This window comes from Hyperolius riggenbachi, chromosome 8 (assembly GCF_040937935.1).
Source record: "Hyperolius riggenbachi isolate aHypRig1 chromosome 8, aHypRig1.pri, whole genome shotgun sequence".
In the NCBI taxonomy this organism is placed as follows: domain Eukaryota; kingdom Metazoa; phylum Chordata; class Amphibia; order Anura; family Hyperoliidae; genus Hyperolius; species Hyperolius riggenbachi.
This window is the reverse complement of record NC_090653.1, coordinates 51,200,929-51,217,551: the sequence shown is the minus strand read 5'-3', so window position 1 is coordinate 51,217,551 and position 16,623 is coordinate 51,200,929. Positions and strand designations below refer to the sequence as shown.

The following is a 16,623-nucleotide window of genomic DNA, read 5'->3' as shown; positions in this document are numbered from 1 at the left end:
CACTGAACTAACGTCCGAGTCTCTTACTTATATAGTAGGTAGTGGGTGTAAAGAAACCTTCTAAAAAGAGGCACAGGAGACAAAAACGGGAGCCTGATGGTGTAGTATGTAGAAACAGGTTGGTGGTATTAGAAAAATATCTACTCACAAAGGAGGGTTGCAGAAGGGCAACCGACCACAGGAAGCAGGTGGAGACAATTAACCCGACTCCACTCGGGGTGGTCACTGGGGACCTGGTGTGGTCGCACTTCTTGGGAAAAGAAAAGGGGACAGATATCCACCGCGGTGTTTAACCATGTGTGTTCTGTCTCCACCCCTTACACAGGGAATGTGTGGGGGTTAGGATGCACTATATGGATGAGAGAGGCGTACTGGTTGTGGATAAAAGCGTTTAAAACCGAAAAAAAGTTTGAGGTTGCTGACCTCAATGATGATAAATCTTTGTATAAACAAAAGATTTTATTGGTAGCACAGGCAACGCGTTTCGCGGGTCCAAGCCCGCTTCCTCATGCCAATAGCAGTGCCAAGCCAAATAGGATAGTGAGCTAAGGGAGGCTCCCTTAGCTCACTATCCTATTTGGTCAGATTTTTGAAATGTTACAATCAGTCGGAAAAATTGATTGCTATTCTTGAGTTGAACAGATATTTAAAACCATGCATGGTGTGTGGCCACCTTGAGCTAGACTGTTTGGCTGTAGTAAGTGAATTATCTGTAGTTATAAAATGTCTCGGAATCCAGGGCTATGGAGTCGGATTTGGAGTCGAGGAGTCGGAGCAATTTTGGGTACCTGGAGTCAGTCGTGATTTCATAAACTAAGGAGTCGGATGATTTTTGGACAAAATTCACAGCCCTGGTAAGTATTAGACTAAGGAGTCTGAGGTATTTTGGGTACCCGGAGTTGGCAGTTTCATAAACTGGGGAGTTGGAAGATTTTTGTACCGACTCTACAGCCGTCGGAATCTCCTCTGCTCATTACAGCTGGAGCAATGATTAAACGTCTAGAACAGAACAAGTGCTCAGTTGGCATTTGAATGAATTGTTCTTTGACCATAGCACTAGGATAGAGGAGACCCTTTCAAGTTAAGACATGGAGTGAGTGATGAAATAACTGCAGACTCTGGGCAGCTCCTCATACAAGCTAGTGTACTGTCAGAGAAATAGGAGCGCTCCCAGTGTTAGTGCTCCTAGTTCTTCTCCCTTTCAGGTAAATTCATTCATCTAACTCCCACTGATAATCCCATGGTTGTGTTATGAAACACAATAGCCACAAGGTGGCAACATTAAGCCCCTTAAATCCGCTAGGGGGCAGCAAAGCCGTTTATTTTAATATTTTTTTTCATGTAGCGAGACAAGGTCTCGCTACATGATAGCCGCTGAGCTCATCCCCCCAGCCCAAAGAACGGGATCTCCTGGAGGGCTTCCCCTCCTGTCGCCATGGCAACGGGCGGGATGACGTCACCGACGTCGTGACGTCAAAGGGGACTCCTATCCACCCCACAGCGCTGATTGGCCAGGCAGCGCACTGGGTGTGGGTGGGGGGGCGCGGCTAAGGTGCGACGGATAGTGGCGGAGCGACTGGTAGCGGCGGCGATCGGATTGCACACGCAGCTAGCAAAGTGCTAGCTGCGTGTAGCAAAAAAAATTATGCAAATCTGCCCAGCGGGGCCTGAGCGGTGCCTTCCGGCGGCATAGCCCGTGCTCAGCACAGGCTTACCGCCAGGGAGGTTAAGGAAAAGATTAAAGGACAACTGAGGTGAGGGTGATATGGAGGCTGCCATATTTATTTCCTGTTAAACAATACCAGTTGCCTGGCAGCCCTGCTGAGCTATTTAACTGCAGTAGTGTCTGAATCAGACCAGAAACCAGCATGCAGCTAATCTTGTCAGATCTGACAATGCCAGAAACGCCTGATCTGCTGCATGCTTGTTCAGGGTCTATGGCTAAAAGAATTAGAGGCAGAGGATCAGCAGGACGGAAAGGGAACTGGTTTGCTTAAAATAAAATAAATATGGCAGCCTTCATATCATTCTCTCTTCAGTTGTCCTTTAAAATGTAACCTTTCTTAAAGCGGACCCGAACTCAGAACTTAAGCATCAACATAATAACCTTTCAAGGACAACTGAAGTGAGAAGACTATGGAGGCTGTCATGTTTATTTCCTTTTAAACAATACCAGTTGCCTGGCAGCCCTGCTGGTATGTTCGGCTGCAGAAGTATCTGAATAAAATCTGAAACAAGCATGCAGGTAATCTTGTCAGATCTGGCAATGATGTCAGAAACACCTGATCTGCTGCATGCTTGTTCAGGGTCTGTGGTTGAAAGTATTAGTGGCAGAGGGTCAGCAGGGCAGCCAGGCAACTGGGATTAGTTAATAGGAAGTAAATATGGCAGCCTCCATATACCTCTCTCTTCAGTTGTCCTTTTAAAGAAAAACATTTGTTATAGCTTATAGAAATCCTGCAATAAACCTGCAGTGTCTATTTCCTACTTTCATGGAAGCAGAGAAAGGGTTAACATCTGGGCCCATATGCAATTCACTTTTTCTCCTGAGTTTTCTCCTCCTAGGTGATGATTTTTCATTTTCGATTTAAAATATCTTTTGCACTTTGCAACGAAAGAAGTACCAAGTCAGTGAAAAAGTACTTTCAAAATTATTTTGCGCATGACCCAGTGCACAACAAAAAGCGCTAGCGTAGTTATAAACGCTCAGCGCTTTTTGAAGTGATTTTTCAGAGCGATTCTAGGCATGTGCAGAACTATTTTCTAAGCATGCCTAGTGATTTTTGGTGTAGCTTTTTTTTTAATATATATTCTTACAGTAGAGCTGTAACTAAACAGCTTCTGTAACAAAAAACACTTGGCAAATCGCTCTCATCTATCGCTTTTTAGAGCGTTTTTTCAGTTTCTTATACTTAAAGGATACCACAACTGACATGTGGCATAATGAGATAGACATGGGTATGTACAGTGCCTAGCACACAAATAACTATGCTGTGTTCCTTTTTTTCTTTCTCTGCCTGAAAGAGGTAAATATCAGGTATGTAAGTGGCTGACTCAGTCCTGACTCAGACAGGAAGTGACTACAGTGTGACCCTCACTGATAAGAATTTCCCCCTTTTTTTTATCTCTTCCTTGCTCTCAGAAGCCATCTTCTTCTAGGAAAGTGTTTTATAGTTGGAATTTCTTATCAGTGAAGGTCACACTGTAGTCACTTCCTGTCTGAGTCAGGACTGATGGCCCGTACTCACGGGCTGCAGAAGTGGCCTGTCGCCAGCACACGTAAGCGTGTGGGCGACAGGCCGGCGACAGCTCCTCGCCAGGTCCCTCCGCGTACACACGCGGAAGAGGGACCAGCGGCGAGACGGAAGCTGTCGCCGACGTTCCTCCTCCCCCCGCGGTGAGGTGCGGCGGCGACTGTCGCCATGCGATTGAAACTTTCAATCGCATGGCGACATGAGCGACGGGCGACAGTTCGGGGCAGAGAAAAGAAAAAAAGGAACACAGCATAGTTATTTGTGTGCTAGGCACTGTACATACCCATGTCTATCTCATTATGCCACATGTCAGTTGTGGTATCCTTTAACATTGAGGCTGAATCTCCTCAGAAATCAGCAGAAATGTTGCAGGACCCACGTTTGGGGAAAAATGAAGCTCATCGCTCTGGTGTGCTCCATCCCATTGCAATACATTAGACAAAGTGCTCAGAAGCACTCTTGGGTGGCACTTATGCTGGGAATACACGTTTCGTTTTTGCCTTCGTTTAAACCTTCGTTTCGATTGTGCCTTTTGTCCTTTTCGATCCCGAAATAATCGACCGTCTGGTTAATATCACCACCCACGGTTTCGTTTTTTTTTTCGATTCTGGTTTCGTTTTTCCAATGATCGAAGGCTGCAAAGAAACGAAACGTAGTACAGGGACGGACGGCATAAACGAATATATAATCGATCTGAACAGCCATCAAGCCTACCAATGGCTCGATTAGATGGATAAAGAGAGATAATATCAAACATGTTCGATCACTAGTCGTTCATTTTTGGGGTCTATTAATCGAAACTATAATGAGATTATGACTATTTTCACATACGTTTTCAACACTCGATTCGTTTACCGAACGAATCGAAGGCTAAAACGAAGGCAAAAACGAAACGTGTATTCCCAGCATTAGGGCCCATTCCCACTAGAGCGTTTACTGGTGATTTTGGCAAAACGCTCAAGCACTAGCGCTATAATACTCTATGGGCCCGTTCTTACTTGGGGGATTTGCGTTAATCACCGGCGATTGACGCAAATTGCCGAACGCAAACATGTAGCCTGCACCATTTTCAGGCGCTTTCCCGGCGATCGCGTTTCAGTGCTATAGAAGCGCTAAACACGATCGTGGGAAAATCGATGAAGTGTCCAGTGATTTTTTTTTTTATTTTTTTTCCACGTTAAGTTGCGGAAAAATCACTCCCGCAATAGTTTTGCACTTTTAAGTGTGAATGGGCCCCAAGCCTTAGTGTTTGCTTGCTGTTGGTTTAAAAAGCATTTTATTTACGAGTTGTGAAAAGATCACCCAGGAGAAAACTCGTGAGAAAGTGAATTGCATACGGGCCCCTGGGACTATATATTAGCCGTGTCTGCTGAATTTCTGTGCTGCCATGGCTGAGAGCTCAAATTACACTTCTGACTACTTTCAGATGAGAATGAATTGGACAGGATCTTCTCTATAAAAACACACAGGGTGCATTTCTCACTGTTTTCTTTGTGTCCTGTGCAAGAGTTCAGGTCCAATAAAGTAAACTGTGCACCTATAAAATGAATCTGTGAATAAAAAGGGAGGTTTGTAATGGAGTGTGCTGTAGGGGGAGGTGTCATTACTTATATATGGGGCGCTGGTCCTGTCTGTATGGGATCTGCCATCTTTCCACATGCCTATTGGCTGCCTCAGATGACTTTGATCATTTGTGTGTATGGGCCTTTAGCAGCATAAGGCCCCATTCTCACTAGAGCGTTTTGCCTGTGATTTCGGCAAAACGCTCAAGCGCTAACGCTTTTTGAATCGCTAGTGCAGTAATAGCCTATGGGTCTGTTCCCACTTGGGCGATTTGTGTTAATCGCTGGTGATTAACGCAAATCGCCCCCAAAAAATATGTATCCTGCACCATTTTCAGGCGATTTCCCGGCGATCGCGTTTAGTGGTATAAAAGCACTAATCGCGAATGTGGAAAATCGCCCCAAGTGTGAATGGCGTTAATCGCCAAATGCCAGAGCACGCTAGCAAAAGCGCTAGCATTTTGTAAGTGTGAATGAGGCCTAACAAATTGACCTGTTTATCAGGGGCGTAGAAATAGACCCTGCAAGGGATGCAGCTGCAGGGGGGCCCAGAAGCCTCGGGGCCCCATGGGGGGGGGAGAGAAGTTTCTTTTCCCTGTCCTTTAGAGACTGACAACTAAGGGCACAGAGAGGAAAAAAAGTTTCTGCTCTCCGCATTATGGTTCTAATGACTATCTGCTCAGCCACTGATAAGGAATCACACTCGTCTGTCAGTTTTCAGTATGCGTTTTCTGAACACCAATGCGTTGGTACTTCGTTACCTGTGCAGTGAGGGGGGAAGGGGGGCCCAGTGATTTGTAATTACGCCTTTGCCGTCTATAGTATCATTTTATATGTATAGTTCACACTGCTGGGCTTGGTTTGAGACCAAGTTGTAGATAGCCGGTCAGGTGTTTCAGTTGGTTTCCTGTGTGACTTATTGAGGTAAAGCTAAAAAAGCTATTGCATTGCAGGGAAGTTGTACTGAGCATGACTGAGGTCGGCAGTGATACTCTGCAGAGGCAGCTTTATTTTGGTCATTGGTAAAGAGAAAACAAGTCCTATAAAAGCTAATACTGTACAGCATGAGTCCAAAGCGCTACAGCGAGCTCCCTGCTGGGCCCCGCCGGTCTCTCCAGGATTCTGTCCATATAAGATGCACTCTGTGCTGTATATACAAGGAGTGCCTCACGCTGGGGTCCAGTGTCCAGAAGCAGTCTATGGTGAATGTGGAAGACATCATGGCAAGTGCTGATAGTCCTGGATTATCTGCTGGTAACTATATCACTGCACAGTGGCCCGACTTGCCGCCTAACTTCCAGAGACTGCACAGGATCCCCAATGGTGTCACAGTGGACCTGTCCGACCCAGACTGGATTTTTAAAGGGTACCTGAGTTGAAGATAAAGGCTATATTTATACTTACTTGGGGCTTCCTCCAGCCCCTCGCTGTCCTGCTGCACACCCCCTCTCACCCCCCACAGTCAGGAGCGTTCTGCGCAGTAGTACTACACAGGTGCAGAACACTCCCAGGCTGCATGCAACTGCAACTAGGTCTCTTGCACACTACAAATCCGATATGCGATTTTCCTTGGATGCTATCAACACAAGAGGAAAGGTGCAGAAAAAAAGCAGCATACAGAGCCAATTCAAAATAGCAAATTGGAATCGCATGTAGTGCGCATGAGGCCTTACGCAACCACTAATCCCCAGGCCTCTTAGTAACCCTGACCATTATCCGATATGACCCAGGAGTGGTTGAGAAATGGAGATGGGACAATGAGAAGCCAATCATTTCAGCTTGCATGCAAATTTTAGGCATCTTAGTACTGGGCCAGTGAAAAACAGCGAGTGTATCTGACCAGCCCAATTAGCAGCTGCATACAACTTGCATTCAAAACGAAATGATTAGCACCACACAGACCATCTACAGTGAGAAATCCTAAACAGCAGACCATTCATTACTCTAGTCCTGGTTTGCTGGATCACTTATGATTAGTGACGGCCTCTGCCAACCATCCGTCCCCCCCGACCAGCAACAGAACACATCGCCCGAAGGATCAGATCTCTATCCCTGCCGGGCGATGGATCATACGTGTGTACAAGGCTTAAATCTATTACCCTACCTGGGTCAATGGAAGTGTACCTATTAGAGTTATTTGCTATTAGCAATGGTCTGTTATGGGATGGATAGGGTTGCTGCTCACACCTGAGCCAAATCAGATCATAGTAAAAGATGCTGAGTGGTTTGTGCATTAGTGGATATGTGATTGCATTTGCATTTACATCAAGTTTCCGTTTCCATCAGTACAAAACATGAAATTGTTGGAATTGGCTTTTACTCCCCCTAAATAACCTCAGAACTCCCAACCTTCAAAAAGAACCAACCCACACCCACCTCTAGGGGTCTTCATCTTTGAGGTCACATGACCCCCTCCATCCTGACTGACAATCCATGGTGCCACAGCTACTCCAAGCTGCTTCGGCACTATCTAGACTCCTCCTCCACAACCCCCACGCTGCATTGCTCTGACATTGCCACACCCCACATCACATCAACCATGGCACCTCACTGCCTGATACTGGGGGGAGGTCTATGACAGTAACAGCTGTGCCACCTCTCTACTAACAAGAGAAGGTAGCAACTGATTGGGGGTAGGGGATGCCGTGCTGATGTACTGATTAGTGCCCAGTTAGTCCGTGTACCACGGTTTGGCAGGAAGACAGCCAAATCAGTAAATAGTTTTAAAAATATGCTTACAAACAGGGTTGCCACCTCATACCTTTAAATACAGCACATATGAATTATACAGGTTCTGGGGCTACTCACACATAATCAGTGCCTAAACTGCATCTAACTAGCCACAAGGCATGTATAATTCATATGTGGCAGCATTTAAAGGGATGAGGTGGCAACCCTGCCTCCATCACAGAGATAAAAGTTCACTCGTGGCATGGGAGCTGCGTGTACCTGCTTCACACCACCACCAATTCACAGGCCTCTCAGCAGCCATGACTATGATTGGATCTGACGCAGGTAAAAGTGACAGTGCTAAGCACCGCTGTTGGTTAAAGATCCAGGGTTGCCGGATCTCTTATCATTAGTGTTGAGCAAAATATTCTCCTAATAGGCAAATCTTCACCAGCCTAGGGAAGGTTTTCAAACGGTAACCAACCAAATCCTGCATTTGTGGTTAATTAACCTGCTTTCAGCTTGTTGCCTGACAGCTGCCAAATGAAAAATCCGTTTCCATTTCTGGGTCAGGGGACATTTGCTAGTTAGGAAAATGTGCAACTGTCAGTACTTGTGACGGCCACAGATCACTGGAGATGCCCCGCTAAGTCAGGCCCAGCTCAGTCCGTCCTTCCATGTAAAGTCCACTGTGCCTCTCGCCACACTGTCCCCAGTTCTCCTCCTGAAGGTAGTGTTTCCTGCCATGAGGTGGCGCTGTGGAATCCAGCAGTCATTAAATAAAGGTTGCTCGGTGTATATGGCGCTCCTCCAGCTCCCTGTACAGTGCTTCATTCTCCCGCTGCAGCTTCCACATTCTCTCATTCTGTGCCGATACCTCCTGGAAAGACAAAGCAATAGTGGGTTATATTAGGTCTCTCTTGTTCTTGATGTTTGAGCTACTGTGAGCTTGCAGGTCAGCATCTCCACTGCTGGCAGGTATGAAAAAAGAGACTGGCCAACCCCAACTGCCATTTTCTATAAACACACTCACAAACAATGTGATAGGCTAAAAGTTTATATGTGCAAAAAGGGAGGTACTGCTTGCTTGGCAGTAAGAAACAGCCGTGATTTCCCACAATGCAATGAGGTTCACAAACAGGAAACTGTCAGGTGCATGGTCATGACATCACAGTGTGGGAGGGGTTGCACCAAAATATCAGCCACACAGATCCCCCTGATGATCTATTTGAGAAAAGGTAAAGATTTCTTGTGGGAAAGGGGATATCAGCTACTGATTGGAATTAAATCTTCATCTTACAAATCATCTTATGGGCACAATATAATCGTTCGATTTTCCCGTTTATTTTACCAAAATGATCAAATCGAATGAAAGTCAAAAACGATCCATTTTTTTTTTCGGTCAAGAAAAACAAACAATTATGCAGTTTTTTCAATGGAAATGCGATTGGACATGTTGGAAAAAATCTTTATATTCAATCTAAAGGAATAATCGAATGAAATTATCTAATCAAAAAAATTGTACCATGTATGGGCACCATTAGTCACTCTAGAGGATCGCTTGCTTTATTTAAAGGATAACTGTAGTGAGAATATGGAGGGTGCCATATTTATTTTAAATCATACCAGTTGTATGATTTAGGGGTCACATGATAACAGCTATAGCTATATCTACAGGGACAATGCCCCACCCCCTTCCTTCAGAATTATGTTGGAGGAATATGATGTAGGGGTCACATGACCACAGCTATATCTACAGGGAACAATGCCCCACCCACTTCCTTCAGAATTATGTTGGAGGAATATGATGTAGGGGTCACATGACCACAGCTATAGCTATATCTAGAGGGACCAATACCCCACCCCCTTCCTTCAGAATTATGTTGAAGAGGAATATGATTTAGGGGTCACATGACCACAAACCTAAGAATTTTAGCCTAGCAGAGGGTCCTCATACTCACCCTGGTAAGCAGCTGGTTTTGGTATCGGAGGGTGGTGATAGTATCGGGATGTTTTGTGGTGTAGGGCGACTGGCGCCGATGGCCCTAGAATAGGAGAAATAATGTCAGGGTGTGGATCGGAAATCGGTATATTACACACTACATATTATTAAGTATTTATATAGCGCCAACATCTTCCGCAGCGATGTACAAATATATTGTCTTGTCACTTAAAGGGACACTGAGCAACTTTTAAAAACACAATTTGCACTTAGCAAGGGCTTCCTCCAAAAGACAAAGACAAACACTTATATAGCGCTTTTCTCCTGGCAGACTCAAAGCGCCAAAGCTACAGCCACTAGGACGCGCTCTATAGGCAGTAGCAGTGTTAGGGAGACTGGCCTAAGGTCTCCTGCTGAATAGGTGCTGGCTTACTGAACAGGCAGAGCCGAGATTCGAAACCTGGTCTCCCGTGTCAGAGGCAAAGCCCTTAACCATTACACTATCCAGCCCACCATAGGCCGCTAGGTCCCCCGGGGTCCTCCTGGCTCCTCTCCCGGTCCCGCAGGAGGCTCCGTTAATCGTCAACTTCCACTTGAAGTTGCCAGTACTTGTCCCTGCCGCGCACGGCCTGGCGTGAGAATCCTGTGTGTGTGGTTCCCTAAGTCTGAGCCGAGCATGGACTCTCTCGGACGGCCTGATGACGCATACTGGAGACTTCAGGCCAAAATCGCCAACTAACGGAGCCTCCTGCGAGACCGGGAGAGGAGCCAGGAGGACGCCAGGGACCTTGTGGCCAATGGTGGGCTGGAGGAAGCCCCAAGTAAGTGCAAATTGTTTTTTTAAAAGGTGTTCAGTGTCCCTTTAACTGTCCCACAGAGGGGCTCATGATCTAATCCCTACCATAGTCATATGTCTATGTCTGTATCATATAGTGCAGAGTTCCCCAACCCTGTCCTCAAGGCCCACCAACAGTACATGCTTTGCAGAAAACCACAAACATTCACAGGTGACGTAATTAGTGTCTCACCGGAGCTAATAATCTACCTCTGTGGATTTCCACAAAACATGCACTGGTGGTGGGCCCTGAGGACAGGGTTGGGGAACACTGGTGTAGTATGTGTATCCTAGTCTAGGACCAATTTAGGGGAAGCCAACTAATTTATCAGTATGTTTTTGGGATGTGGGAGGAAAACGGTATGCCCGGAGGAAACCTACACAGACACGGGGAGAACATACAAACTCTGTGCAGATAGTGCCCTGCCTGGTATTCGAGCCAGGGACCCAGCAGAGTGCTAACCACTATGCCACCGTGCTGCCTACACATAAAGGCCACACAGGAAGGGCTTACCAATTTTTGAAACAATAATCAGCTATATGGCCATTGCTCCCAACTGTCCCCTTTTCAGGGAAACAGTCGCTCTTCAGGTATACAATGGGATGCAAACGTTTGGGCAACCTTGTTAATCGTCATGATTTTCCTGTATAAATCGTTGGTTGTTATGATAAAAAAAAATGTCAGTTACATATATCATATAGGAGACACACACAGTGACATTTGAGAAGTGAAATGAAGTTTATTGGATTTACAGAAAGTGCGCAATAATTGTTTAATTAAAATTAGGCAGGCGCATACATTTGGGCACTGTTGTCATTTTATTGATTCCAAAACCTTTAGAACTAATTATTGGAACTCAAATTGGCTTGGTAAGCTCAGTGACCCCTGACCTACATACACAGGCGAATCCAGTTATGAGAGAGTATTTAAGGGGGGTCAATTGTAAGTTTCCCTCCCCTTTTATTTTTCTCTGAAGAGTAGCAACATGGGGGTCTCAAAACAACTCTCAAATGACCTGAAAACAAAGATTGTTCATCATCATGGTTTAGGGGAAGGATAGAGAAAGCTGTCTCAGAGATTTCAGCTGTCTGTTTCCACAGTTAGGAACATATTGAAGAAATGGAAGACCACAGGCTCAGTTCAAGTTAAAGAGAATCTGTACTCTAATATTCTTACAATAAAAAGCATACCATTCTATTCATTATTTTCTCCTGTGCCCCTCTGTGCTGTTTCTGCCACTCTCTGCTGCAATCCTGGCTTGTAATTAACAGTTTTAGGCAGTGTTTACAAACAAACTAACCAGCTTCTAATAGGCTCAGCTAAGCATAGAGTGTGAGTCATTCAGAGTATGCAGGGGGCCTGCAGAGGGTGTGTATCGCTTCTACCAATCACAAGCAGCCCTGCACATTCCACACAATCAAGCTTTAGCCCGACAAACAGGACAGAGGAAAGATACATTGATTTATTACAGAGACAGTGCAGTTAGGAAAGACTGCAGTAAGCCAGAGCAGATTAGAACAGGCATAGGAACTTATAGGATAGAAGAACGAAGGCTGAAAATTTTGTTACAGAGTCTCTTTAAGGCTCGAAGTGGCAGACCAAGAAAAATCTTGGATAGACAGAAGCAACGAACGGTGATAACAGTCAGAGTCAACCCACAGACCAGCATCAAAGACCTACAACACCATCTTGCTGCAGATGAAGTCACTGTGCATTGTTCAACCATTCGGCGCTCTTTACACAAGGAGATGCTGTATGCGAGAGTGATGCAGAGGAAGCCTTTTTTCCGCCCACAGCACAAACAGAGCCGCTTGAGGTATGCTAAAGCACATTTGGACAAGCCAGCTTCGTTTTGAAATAAGGTGCTGTGGACTGATGAAACTAAAATGGAGTTATTTGGGCATAACAAGGGGCATTATGCATGGAGGAAAAATAAAACCGCATTTCAAGAAAAAACACCTGCTACCTACAGTAAAATACGTTGGTGGTTCCATCATGCTGTGGGGCTCTGTGGCCAGTGCAGGGACTGGGAATCTTGTAAAAGTTGAGGGACGCATGGATTCCACTCAGTATCAACAGATTCTGGAGACCAATGTCCAGCTAGGGCTGGATCTTTCAACAAGGCAACGGCCCTAAACATTGCTCAAAATCCACTAAGGCATTCATGCAGAGGAACAAGTACAACGTTCTGGAATGGCCATCTCAGTCCCCAGACATGAATATAATTGAAAATCTGTGGTGTGAGATAAAGAGAGCTGTCCATGCTCGGAATCAGGCAGCAGTGAGCAGTTACCAGGCAGCAGCGAGCAGTTACCAGGCAGCAGCAGTTGTGAGAGTTTGAGAGGCATTTCACTGCCTATCAACTGCCCATGGAAAAGCGGCCTTAGGAACCCACTACAAATTGCAAATCTCTATCGCAATCCCTAGCGTTTTTAATTAGCGTCTTGTAAGCGATTTCATGAGCGGTTTCCGGCGATTTTGGTAGCAATTTAAAAAAGTGTAAGCTTTTTGCCAGCGATTGTGTAAGGATCCTTTGGCAAGATTCCCTAACACTACTGCCTATAAAGCACGCCGTAGTGGGTGCAGCTCTGGCGCTTTGAGTCCACCAGGAGAAAAGCGCAGTATAAATGCTATTTGTCTTGTCTTATATTTTTGTAGAGTCTGTAACAGAAAGGCATCTAAATACAGAAAATCATGAGCTGACGTCTTTATCACCTGATAGCCCTTAGTAAAAGCTAGAGATGAGGAACCAAAATTATTATAACATGTTAATTAGTCCTAGTTTCTTTTCAGCACTCTGCAATTGAAAAAGTACCAAAAAGTATGTAAAAAAAAAGACTATCATATTTTTGTTGAGTATTTTCTTGCTTGCTGGTGATTTATAAGGCATTTTATTCACAAATTGTGAAAATATCACCAAGGATAAAACCCAAGAGATAACGTTAATTACCTACAGGCCCCATCTATACCATACAGTTTTTTTGTGCGATTCGATTCATCCATATGATTCGATTCAATCCAACATGTCCGATCGGGATTCGATTCAATTTGCCATTGCAAAACAATAGCAAATCAAATACCAATCGGACATGTTGGATTGAATCGAATCGATAAATCGAACAAAAAATTGTATAGATGGGGCTTATAGCAGTAGGGTTAAGCATTCATTGATTTGGTAGTGGTCATGTCTAGGAGAATGCATGGAGAAGCATGTGATAAGTTTGGTCAGGTGATAAATATGCAAGTCTCTGATTTGTTGGTCATGATCATGTGCTAAAGCAGGATGGGATTACAGCAAATCAGAGCTTTGCAAAACTATCAGCTGATCAAATCACATGCTGCTCCATGAGATCTCCTAGACATGATCTTCTGAAGTTAATGAATCCGTTAGAATTTATGCTGATCGCTAGCCTGAGCATTGCCTTGGCATCATCTTGACAACGCTATGAGTAAGGACTGCTATGCGTGAGATATGTTCGCTTTTCTTGTATTACACAGCCTTAAAGGGGAACTGAAGAGAGAGGTATATGGAGGCTGTCATGTTTATTTCCTTTTAGACAATACCAGTTGCCTGGCAGCCCTGCTGATCCTCTGCCTCTAATACTATTAGCCATAGCCCCTGAACAAGCATGCAGCAGATCAGGTGTTTCAGTGGTTCAGACTTAGGCCCCATACACACATCAGACCATAGTCTTTTGAAAATGAAAGATCACAGACCAATCTTACCACCCTTCATGTAGTATGAGAGCCATGCTCTACACAGTCTTTCCTATGGAGCTGAACTCCACATCAGAAAAAAATCTTTGCTAGATGCTGCACACACAGATGCTGTACAGACACAAAAGATCAGTATCTGCAAAAGATCTGTTCCTGCCAAAAATCCATTCCTGCAAATTGCAATGATAGTCTATGAGATCTGCAGATCATCATACACACATGATTTAACTGAAATTCATCTGCAGATCAAGCAATCATCTGCAGATCTGAAAATCCATCCTGGTGGATCTGATCTGCAGATGAATGTCAGTTAAATCATGTGTGTATGATGATCTGCAGATCTCATAGACTATGAATGCAATTTGCAGGAACGGATCTTTTGCAGATACTGATCTTTTGTGTCTGTACAGCATCTTTGTGTGCAGCATCTTGCAAAGATTTTTTTCTGATGTGGAGTTCAGCTCCATAGAAAATACTGTGTAGAGTATGGCTCTCATACTACATGAAGGGTGGTAAGATTGGTCTGTGATCTTTCAGTTTCCAAAGACTATAGTCTGATGTGTGTATGCACCTTTATAAGTCTGATCTGACAAGACCAGCTGCATGCTTGTTTCTGGTTTTAATCAGATACTACTGCAGAGAAATAGACCAGCAGGGCTGCCAGGCAACTGGTATTGATTAAAAGGAAATAAACATGACAGCCTCCATATACCTCTCTCTTCAGTTCCCCTTTAAAGGAGAACAAAAACTTGAAATACATTCTGAGTGAGATTGTCTCCAGAAGGTCCAAGAAAATAGGTATGAGGTGGAGGACCAGGTGAGGGCTTTAGGGAACTGTTACCTTTTCTGGATAGGAAATGAGGTCACTCAAGAATTTATTGACTTCCTGGATTTGTACCAGAAGAGTGGAACCCAGAAGGGGAGGGGGCGGAGCCTGATCCTAAAACAAAACAGAAGTATAAATACTTATTGATTGATCAGTACAGCAGATGACAAGCAATACAACCAATGTGCAGCTCACCAGTGAGCACTGCCATCCCCTGTGCTGTTCTGCTTGCTGTAGCCGCTCCCTGTACCATTCCCGCGCTTTATCCACCAGCTGCACACCATCCAGCAACGCGTCTCTCTCCTGCTCCAACTCCTTCATGCGGCGAAGCTGGGAGGAGAAAGAAACATCATTAATGACCATGACTTTCACAAACTAAGTGCACATGAAAACATTAACACTACTGCAATGTCTGCATGCTACTCAATAAAGGTTGCAACTCTACGGCTTGGCTAAAACTCCACCTACAAACTGAAACTCAATGAAAATCAATAGATAAACGGACGTGATGACGGAATCAATAATATCCATAGGACCCGTTTTGACTTGTTCGTTTATAATGCATCTGTTGTCTGCGTAGCATAAGAGACGCGCTCTCTGTCCAGACTTACTGTATGTCAATCTGTCCAGACATACTTTGTTAGGTTATGTCAGTGATGACAAACCTTTTATAGACTGAGTGCCCAAACTGCAACCCAACACCCACTTACTTTCTGCATAGTGCCAACTAAGCACTTTAATCTGAATGCTGATGTACAGGTAGCTAGGAGTAGCCCCTCCAGTATAAGCAGGGACGGCCTTTGACCTGAGCGACCGGAGCGATCGCTCAGGGCGCCGGCTTCCAGGGGGCGCTCCTGCCACCTGGCTGCATGTGGCTGCTGCGGCCCCGTCTGGGTCCGTCTCGCTCCGCCCCCTGGTGCCGCTGCTGGGGAGCAAACATGCGGCCGCCGTGATGGAGGGGGGAGCCGCGGGGAGGGCAGCCCGACCTCTCCCTCCCTTCCTCTCCGGGCCGCCCTCCGTGCTCCCCCCTCCGATGCAGACTCGGCAAGTTATGCACAGAGAACTCACCTCCCTGGTTCCGATCACCGGCGCCTCTCACTTCCCGCTGTTCGCCTCTTCTACATTAGTTACTGATACACACTAAACTTCCTGCAAGTAGTAGAGGCCGGGTGGAGGCAGAATGGAAGCGGCTATCACACCGCTATAGCCCACGTGACGCGTTTCACCCGTATCCGGGTTTCTTCAGACGTGACGTCTGAAGAAACCCGGATACGGGTGAAACGCGTCACGTGGGCTATAGCGGTGTGATAGCCGCTTCCATTCTGCCTCCACCCGGCCTCTACTACTTGCCTCCACCCGCTCCCCGACCGCGCAAGAACCACATCGCGGCGTCTCTGCATACACGAGAGTGTCCTTGTGAGGGGCAGGCTGAGAACTCGGTTCATCTCGATCATACCGACAGTACCCGCCCCGCCAACCTATATACAATATGGACGCGTGAGTCCCGGCAAATGCCGGATGGTTATCTTGTATGGACGGGTAAGCGTATGGCAGAGAAAGCCACGCACTTCAAGAGGGGTGAATTTGAGGCATTAAAACTGCTTGCTAAACGCTGCTGAGGCACACAAACTGCTTGCTTAACGCTGCTGCTTGTTGTTGGAGTACTGTACTAGCCTACACGCTACTTGGAAGCTTCTGCATGCTATCACCTGCATAATATTGAGCTCTATATGCTATCAAGGGGGCCCTGAAGATAACAGTTTTCTGTTAAAGACATTAGGAGTGCACTCCTTTAGTTCAGGGTTTAGCTCTATAT

At 45.5% G+C, this 16,623-nt stretch overlaps 1 protein-coding gene across 1 annotated transcript in view; it reads right to left on the bottom strand.

The window, feature by feature from the left end:
• Positions 1 to 5,805: 5,805 nt before the first annotated feature.
• LOC137528800 (suppressor APC domain-containing protein 2-like) overlaps positions 5,806 to 16,623 on the bottom strand; it is a 38,598-nt gene continuing 27,780 nt past the window's right edge. The window contains exons 3-6 of the mRNA XM_068250404.1: positions 15,003 to 15,137; positions 14,823 to 14,921; positions 9,448 to 9,531; positions 5,806 to 8,366 (exon numbers count right to left, since the gene is read on the bottom strand). Coding sequence (XP_068106505.1) covers positions 8,262 to 8,366; positions 9,448 to 9,531; positions 14,823 to 14,921; positions 15,003 to 15,137 — 423 coding nt within the window. The 3' untranslated portion in view covers positions 5,806 to 8,261. The remainder of the gene's footprint in view (positions 8,367 to 9,447; positions 9,532 to 14,822; positions 14,922 to 15,002; positions 15,138 to 16,623) is intronic.